We start from the raw sequence: 9,077 nt of genomic DNA on the forward strand, positions 1-9,077 counted from the left end.
TGAGTTACCATATCTGTCCTAGTAAATAAACATATATCGTCCTAGTGGGTTTTACAAGAATAGTAGAGAAGTATAATTTTCAACTGCATTTGTTTGTTCAGGGATTGTAGCATCAAAAGGAACATTACGGGCTCGTACTTGGAGCAGTCTCAAAGTCATCCCTTTTACTCATGATCTGGTACAGTTTATTAATGGTGATAAGTAGGGCGTTTCTTTCTTGACCTAGAGTTATACGAGTCTAGCACTCGATCCGTCCTACAAGTTTCTCGTTTGTTCTTTATTTTTTTTAGTCTCTTTGGGCGGCTCCCCGCCCTTGTATTCCAAGAGAAAAAAATAAAATATCCGAGACTTTTGAATAATGATTTTGAGAACATAAGCCATCCTTTCTTATTTAGTACGTAACTAGTTAATACGCATTTTGATCGGCTTTACTGACCATTTATTGCGTTCGTACTGAAAAAGTTATATAATTATAAATCTAAAAACACCCAAATACTGACTTTTTGTTACTATGTACATATTGAAAAAATTAGATAAAGATAAATCTAAGAACATGCAAATGAGATTTGAAGATTTTTTGATATATATGAAAGTAAGGGGATTAATTATTTTTAAGAACTCTTGATACTAATATAATTACAGCAAGAGCACGTATTGCATGATTTTAGCACCCATCAAATAGCAATTATGCATAGTCATGACCATATAAACTATTGCCAATATAACATTAACCTCCATCAATTTAACAATTTTGAGTAAGTACAAGTTCACCAAATTAAGTTGGATTAATTAAGTACAAGTTAAAAAATGTACACATAGTTAATGTGATCTACGAACAACATCGTATACATATAACTCTCATTGATTTCATCACAATAAGAAAAATAGAAATAAACTTTTTGTTGTCATTTTGATTATTACAGGCACCTTTTGCCCCCTATTGGCCTAGGGGCTCATATCCTACTAAGTACTGATGCCCATGTTCTTGAACAAAGAATTGATTCTTTGGAAGAAATCAAACATCAGGCTCGCACAGAATGTAATATGCGCTCCCTAAGGTGGTGTACTGTGTTCATGTACATGGACTCCACTACTTTCAACATCAGATACCAAAGAAATTCTTGTTATCTGGATGACTGAAATGAAAACTCCCAATCTTTTCTTGGAAAGAAATGTCAAGTTTCTTATATCTTGTTTAATTTGTTCATGAAAAAGACAAGGAAAATGTTCGCATAAATTAGTACTTCGTGATTTAGGAATTTAATGCTTTAAGGTTTGTAAATTAGCTTATATCAATTTGGTGCTTTCAGATTCTATTTGGTGACAATTCAATACTTATGATCTAATATTTATCTTCTTCTCAACAATTCTAATTACAAAAAATTGCAAAATTAGTATCAAAAGAATTTCATAACTCGATGATGATTATAGTATAACTATTTATTTTATATATGCTCGTAGTTGGCTAAAAGTTACTAATGCGACGATCTCATAATTTTGACAACACATTTTAAAAGATGATGAAAATACAACCCCGACGTATTAAAATTCAACTTAATGAAATATTAAGAATTTACTATATGAGTTAGAAGAACAAAATCTCAGAATGCTTAATTGTTATAATATAAACCATAACTCAATTGTCAAATCCTAAATCACAAGATATTAATGTAAATCTTTTCCAAAAGAAAAGCCAAAGAATTAAGTTTAAGCTATTATGGTGCAAAGCGTAACTGAAGGTACAGACATTTATTTAAGTAGTCAAGAGATACACCTAGAATCCGACTAACTCTGAATTCATATGTTTACAGTGAGTAAACCATGATTTTCAATTGATGGCTAAGATAATTTATAGTTGAAATTCCCAAGAAATTTGTCATATCTCTACGTATTTGTAAGTTCAACATCTATCTTGTTCTGCCAAGCTTGTTAAATGCTTTTAGGTGTTAAATTTTTAGTTCTTGAAATTGGCAGACATTATTACCAGCAATCTGCTAGCTTTCTCTTCTTCTCCAGACTGGAACTTGCGAGGAAAACTGGATATGGCAAATTTAAGCAGCAATCTCATTGCTGCAGAGAATTTATGACCTTTTTCAGTTTAGTTACACCGTCAGAGCCATTACTACGTAAAGAATAGAAGGTGAGGCCATGCAAATTGGTGCAGAAATGAAACAATGCATCTGCTTATGCTAATGCCCTCTGAACTGCAATTGGTAACTCTCCATACTTTTTGGGAAGATTCAGAGTTCTAATCTCTCTATCTACTTGAATTAATGGTCTTCAGTTTCACTAGTGGCTTAATCCTCATGTTATATGTAACATCAGATTTCAGCAAAACCAACTAAATATAAATTTATAAATATATATTTACATACAAATTTTATGTTTATATTTTTACCTCTTTATTTTTAGTATTTAGAAATTTATCTCTACATTATTTAATAATCTATGTCTTTCCTCATATTTTGACCTTTGGATGATTTACATAATATTTCCATTTATAATAATTAGATACTTCTCAATGTGAAGCCTGTTATATAATTGCATATTATGGATTTTAAAAATTTCTTTTGGCCAAATGTACGGTTATGTTTATAATTTTTAGTTATTTAGTCAGTTTGATATTCTAATTTTTGATTTAATTTAACACATATTTAAATTTTTTTATAATATTTTTATACTTTTTAGTATATTTTCATTCAATAGTTTTGCATGCATTACACAAAATTATTTAAATATTATTAAAAATAAAATTCAAATGCATGTTGAATTAAATTGAAAACTAAAAGTAGTTAAATATTAAAAAATAAATAAAATTCATGTATCTATTTAGTTAAATTAAAATTAACTGATTAATCCATATAAGTTAAGGAGTATAAATATATAATTAATATTTCCGTTTTTTGCACTTAGTAAAACATTAGAAGACCGGTTAAGAGTTAACGAGATATTATCAGTTAAAGACAGCTGGATACCTGTTGTGGCCAGAAACAGAGAACTGCAAATGCATGTGGAGGAATTAAAGAAAAAGATATTTGCTATGTCTTCATGCTGCAAATATAAAGTACAGTTCAAGAAGGATTCTTGGCCCACTGATGGTGAAAGCTGGAGAACATGACAACTCTCTTGCTGTACTGTAAAACTCATGGCTCCTATCAATTGTAAGATTGGGGTTGTATCATGAGAAAGGGACCCATGCGTTTTGACTGGTGGTCAAGAAAATGGAATTATTGCTCCTTCAGTTTCTTGGTAACTCGTTAAAGGGTGTTGGAAACTTTTGACCCAGAACAGAAACCTTGAGAGGATGGAGATGGCTCAAATTATTGATATGCCATGCCAGGCAAAGAACAACTTACATAAGGAATCTGAATCCGCTTTTCCATTGCAATGTCCATATAATCAAGAGTTTAGGGCAAACCACCTACGATACACTGAATGTGCAGGTTTAGGCCATTACCAATGGAATTGTATATATCAATAAGAATATTTTGATCAGATATGGTGGTGCAAGCACAAGCATCTTAACAATTAGAATGTACCCATCCACACCAGAAAATGAAGTAGATATAAAATCAATGATATTAAACAATTCCATTGGAGTATTTCCAGATACTCAGCCTGATCCTTTTGACTATACATGAATTACCTTATCCACTTGCAAAGAGTTTTTCTTATTTTCTTTTATAATTGCAAGAATGATTCGACTCCAATACGTATATCATCTTTATATAAATCTTACATAGCCCTAAACTTGCACAGAAAGCACAACTACAAATACAATAACACCAAGAACCATCTAAAAAAAATCCATCCCATGATAAGTTTTATAAGAAGCTAATAGCACTCAGTTAACACTTACGAGGAGCAACAATGTTGCAATTATTTTCCTGACAAAATGCATGTCTAACATCAGTGAAAATTTCACTGTTTAGTGTTCAAAAAGAGAGGAAAAAAGGATTAAAAGAAAATGCACGCATCTACTATAGCAACTTAGAATTCTTCGGGGTTCGCATGACTCGGTAGCATGGCAACAATATTACAACAATCTTTTAGTTTAGGTCGATAAACCCCTTTTATTTTTCACATAATGTAGAGCATCTGATAAAAAAGGAAGAATCAGAAATGGTACAGGTTACTACTCCCAAGAGAAGGAAAGTCTCTGGTGAGAACCACTGGCAGATGATTCATCAGGTCCAGTTTGAAACATATCCTGGCTATGGAGATTGCCGTTGTGACTTCCATCAGAGACCAAAACAGATTCTACTGGTCCACCTTCCATTCCAAGATTGCTAAAGTTTAAGCTTGGAATCAAGGATTGAGCTGGGGGGTTTAGGTCAGGCTGCACCATGTGGCTCAAGCCAATCTCCCGAGTCTCAGCTTGTGGCGATGACAGAAGAGAGAGAGCACCATTTGAGTCAATGACTTGGTTTACACCATCAGAGAACATTTTCTGATTGCCACTGCTACTGCCTAATGTGGAACGAACATCAAGAATAGTTTGACAAACAGATTCTCCAGGAAGGGTAGAACTAGTACAATGTGAGAATGGGAACTGCTTTCCACCTCTATAGCTATGAGACATCGATCCAGGAAAAAGGTTTTTTCCACTGCTGAAGTTAACAGAGGATTGATTAGTATAAAGCATGGGATCATTCTCAGGTTTCACAGCCCCAGCCCAACCAGAGCTCGCACCAGTAGTCGAAAATATTTGGGAACCTCCAAATTGCAGATATCTTGTCCCTGCAATATGGCATAGACACTTCAGCAAGGCTTGAAACCTTATCTTCTTAGCCTCTAGTTCTATAGTTAAAAGGAAAAAAAAAAAATCTTCACGAAACAAGGAACAAGAGAAGATTACCCCCAACAGAAATTACTTAAAGTTGAAAATCGAACCTTGATGATTGGAAAATAACCTTGCAGAATTTACAGGCATTGAATCAGGCTGAGGCTTCCTTCTGCGGCGGTTATGTCCATCAAGACGTTTTCTGCAGCTTCGTTTTCCCTCATCAAACTCCACCAAGGAATGGAACCTATTACAGGCACATCGAAGAACACAATAAATTTAGTAAGGAAAACTTGCAATCAGATGGAGATCAGAGTGATTATTTCTCAATCACCCAAATAAAGCAAGAAAGCAGGTCTGGTTCAAGGAAAACTAGTGCTGCAACAATATAACCAAGAAGAATTCCATTAGGCAGCCACCAAAAAATGTGCTGGATAATGAAATGTTCAAAGATAAGATTCTTCTCCAATTCTTCCTCCTAATCCATTTGACTAAGCAACATCCATTCAATTATAATTGACAGCATAAGTGCCCCTTTAAATGCATTAAGCACATATTTACCTCAATTGAGGGAGGGGAAAATACATGCAGCCAGCCAGCACAACAATTCTTAATATATGTTTTTGCCTTGAAAACCCAAGATCCGAGCAAATCACATGCATGACAGAACAATATTCAAATTGAAGATATTTCGGGAAATGTCCCTCTTTGTAAGCCATGGCTGCCCCCTAGTGACTTCTCCCTAATATTTCATGTCAATGATAATGAAGCATATCATGCACTGACACTGCATTCTGTGACAATTTAGATGTGAATGTAATATTTACTCTGAGGGATGTTAATCTGTTAAACATAGTTCCGGATCTGCCCCCGACAAACTACAACAGTGGCATCAATATTTAGAAGCTAATATTAGTTTGATTACATCCCCAAAACTAATGGAAGAGTTTATGACCCAAGAGGAGATATGCGCAACGCCTAAATAATCATGTTGCCACTTGCCAGTGCCAAGACTAAATTGCAATAACAACAAATGAATGTTGCACTTCAATTTAAGCTCTCTAACCAAAGAAAAGGCTATGAAGGTGACAGTAAAGCAGAGGAATAGCTAGAACACAAAGAATATTACCTTCAAAAGCATGTTAGTTCTTACCTGCTGCACTGCTGACAAAACCGTTGCTCCAGACCTTTAATAAAAACCTTAGGAGTCTTAGAATGGAGCTCACATACTTTATGCCGTCGATGATAGTCCCTGCATTTGCTAAGGTCTGAAGCACATCCATCAACCAAGCATGAGGGGATATGTGTTCCATTGGCAGGGGTGCGAACTCTTTTTGATGAACCAGATGATGATGACTCCATTAAAGAGTCCCCTGGACCTGAAAACTTCTCCACCAATTTGTCTTCCAAATCACCTGAATTCCCTAGTTTCAAGTCTACCGAGCAGTACCCTGTAACTTGATTTAGTGTGAAGCTACTATTAGACACAGCAGTTTGAGCAATGCGAGGAATCTTTTGGTTTTCCAATTCAGTTAATCTCCAAGGTGTCTTGAGATTGTAGCCCATAGAACATCCTTGTCTTGCAACTCTCCCCAATTCCTGCTGCCAAATTCTTCTCCAAAGAATCCACCTAGTCAATCTTTACACAGATAATTATCAAATTCAAGAAATAACAACAAATTATCATAGAAGGCAAAATAACATTCTTGGATATCAATTTCTTACACGATAAAGCATCTATTCCAAATCGACTTTGTTCATTGACTTGGTAAGGCAATTACAGAAGAAATTTCCAAGAAACAATTTGAGGTTAAACACAGGAGAAAAGGGCTATATTTGTCATTGCATTGCACTTTAACAATAAAGTGTGATTCTAATGCTATCATATACTGATACCTGTCACATCATGCAAGTCAGCACTCATCACAGCCACAAGCAGCCTTGAAGATAATTCTTTTCATAAACAAATAATTCCACGAATCATTTTGCTTCACAACATCAAAAATACAAGTTCATTTATAGACAAAAATTTCCATGTTTGAATGGTTTAAACTTTTAAACAAGCTGATTATAGGCCAACATGATTTCATCTAAAACCTAAAGTTGTCCCAAAGATAATAATTTTCTATTACCGTGTTAAAGACTCTTTACTAATTGAAGAATATGTCTTTTTTTTCATAGCCAAAGTTGCCAACACAACTTTATTCTAGTAACAAGGAGAACCACAAGAATCACTAGCTGTTACTGTTTGATATTGCTTTTCTAGTATACCTTTTTCTCATTAAAACAGAAATATAATTCTCATTCAAAGACAAGAAGAGTTAAAAGAAGAAATGCCCAGAAATTTACACAAAAGAATTTAGAAATCATGACTATTAAAACAATAAAAACAGCAAAGATTTAATGATGGGTACCTGAAAGAACCCAATAAATCAGGCACAGGAGAGGTGAAAATCCAGTCTTTAAGTAACTTCCTGGCTTTTAAGTTGCAGAAAAATCTTGAAAATGAGGCGGGAAAAAGAAACAAGTATAGGTCGAACTATATAAACAAGCAAATAATTGGCCTTTCTAGACAGAAAATGCAGAGGATAAAGGACAAGAACATCAACAACAAGAAGCCATTAGTTCCCTGACAAGAAAGAGCACAGCTTTGTGTGTGTCAAGCTTTGAAGCAAGACAGAGAAACAAGAAAGAAAAAAAGATTGGGTTTTTAATGTGGGAAGAATTATTGGAAGTGACAAGGAAAGTGGATAATGTATTCAAAGTCTTTGGATTTTGGAAAGTTTGTGTAAGAGAAAGAGAGAGAAAATGGAAAGGAGATGACTCTGAAGAGTAAGGAAGTTGCTGTTTCCAAGTCTCTCTCCCTTCCCTTTTTAGGCTTGTGACCTTGTGATAAGGGAAAGGGAAAATGTGTAAAATAATGTTAGAACTTAAAAGGAGATGATTAAAATAACAAAAACATTATATATAAAAAAATGAGTGGCAAAGAAAGCGACAGGGTGTAGTTGCTTTCAGCTTTTGAGAGAGAAAAGTACAGAGGGGGAGTGGCAAAGAAAAGAAGGTATGAGTTTCTTGTGTTTCACATTCCATCATGTTTCTTCTTGGCTTGGGGTCTTCAGTCTTCTCCTTTGATTTTCAGACTCTTTATCTGACATTATATTATGAAAACAAAATTTCTTAACTATATTACCCCTTATAAATCTTATTAGGTGATTTCTAAGATGATTTTGTTTTAGAATAAAGTTATTTTATTTTATTTAGAATATTATTAATTTTTAATTAGATTAAATTTTATTTTTTAAGTTTTATAAATAAAAATGACTTACAATCACTTGAATTTTTTACAGTTTTATAATTGTAATAATAATTAATATTTTATGAAAAATAATAATACTTTTGTATTTTTTTCACAAATTATGTTAATTTTTATAAGTATCAGTAGTTGTGAAAAAATAAATGATATTATAAAAAATAATTGTTTTTGTGAGATTTAATAATTTATGAAAAATTGACAGATTTATAAAAAATATTAATTTTTTTGTAATCACGAAATATATTGCTAAATTATAAAAAATTGAAAATCTTTTTCATACTTTTTTACAAATTATACTAATTTTTCATAAGTGTTACTAGTTGTGAAAAAAATAAATAATATTATAAAAAAATAATTACTTTTGTAAAATTTAATGACCTACATAAAAGATTGACAATCTTCTTTATATTTTTTTACAAATTATATTAATTTTTTATAAATTATACTTTTTGTAAAAAAATGAATGATATTACAAAAAAAATGATAACTTTTGTAAAATTTCATAATTTAAGAAAAAAATTGGTAAATGTATGAAAAATATTAAATTTTTCATAATCGTTAAATATATTTAAATTACGAAAAATGACAATCTTCTTTATAATTTTGTAAATTATACTTTCTTATAAATATTACTAGTTGCGAAAAAATGAATTATATAACGAAAAAATAATAATTCTAGTGAAATTTAAAATATTTATAAAAAAATTGGTAAATTTATAAAAATATTAAATTTTTCATAATCATGAAATAAATTGCTAAATTATGAAAAATGACAATCACCTTTATATTTTTTCGCAAATTACACTAATTTTTCATAAATGAAATTAATTATGAAAAATGAATGATATTATAAAAAATGATAACTTTTGTAAAATTTAATGATTTAAGAAAAAATGATAATTTTATAAAAAAATATTATCCAGGGTCCTTCGGAATAAATGAATTGTCTATAAATTCTTTTCACTATCCCTCAACAAATTA

At 31.9% G+C, this 9,077-nt stretch overlaps 1 protein-coding gene across 4 annotated transcripts; it reads right to left on the reverse strand.

The window, feature by feature from the left end:
* Nucleotides 1–3,797: 3,797 nt before the first annotated feature.
* Nucleotides 3,798–7,715, reverse strand: LOC8286773 (squamosa promoter-binding-like protein 16). Of its 4 annotated transcripts, none has more exons than XM_048377461.1 (4): nt 7,198–7,715; nt 5,937–6,413; nt 4,894–5,030; nt 3,798–4,800 (listed from the first exon to the last, which is right to left on the reverse strand). In XM_048377461.1, the coding sequence occupies exons 2-4, from the start codon at nt 6,347–6,349 to the stop codon at nt 4,136–4,138; spliced, it is 1,215 nt and encodes a 404-aa protein (XP_048233418.1). In that variant the 5' UTR covers nt 6,350–6,413; nt 7,198–7,715; the 3' UTR covers nt 3,798–4,135. The 4 variants fall into 4 exon arrangements, with proteins under 4 accessions (XP_048233418.1, XP_048233417.1, XP_015572162.2 ...); XM_048377460.1 differs by having other exon boundaries at nt 5,937–6,422; nt 7,198–7,714; XM_015716676.3 differs by having other exon boundaries at nt 3,798–4,740; nt 5,937–6,422; nt 7,198–7,711.
* Nucleotides 7,716–9,077: the final 1,362 nt, after the last annotated feature.

The sequence above is a fragment of the Ricinus communis genome, chromosome 7, assembly GCF_019578655.1.
Source record: "Ricinus communis isolate WT05 ecotype wild-type chromosome 7, ASM1957865v1, whole genome shotgun sequence".
NCBI classification, from domain to species: domain Eukaryota; kingdom Viridiplantae; phylum Streptophyta; class Magnoliopsida; order Malpighiales; family Euphorbiaceae; genus Ricinus; species Ricinus communis.

Excerpts from the sequence above, each read along its gene's own strand:
- LOC8286773 (XM_048377461.1), bottom strand. The coding sequence starts at position 6,349 with ATGGGCTACAATCTCAAGACACCTTGGAGATTAACTGAATTGGAAAAC. Across the intron at positions 5,031-5,936 it reads TTTTGTCAGCAGTGCAGCAG|GTTCCATTCCTTGGTGGAGT; the intron begins GTAAGAACTAAC and ends TGCCTGTAATAG. Across the intron at positions 4,801-4,893 it reads GTTATTTTCCAATCATCAAG|AACTAGAGGCTAAGAAGATA; the intron begins GTTCGATTTTCA and ends TTTTAACTATAG.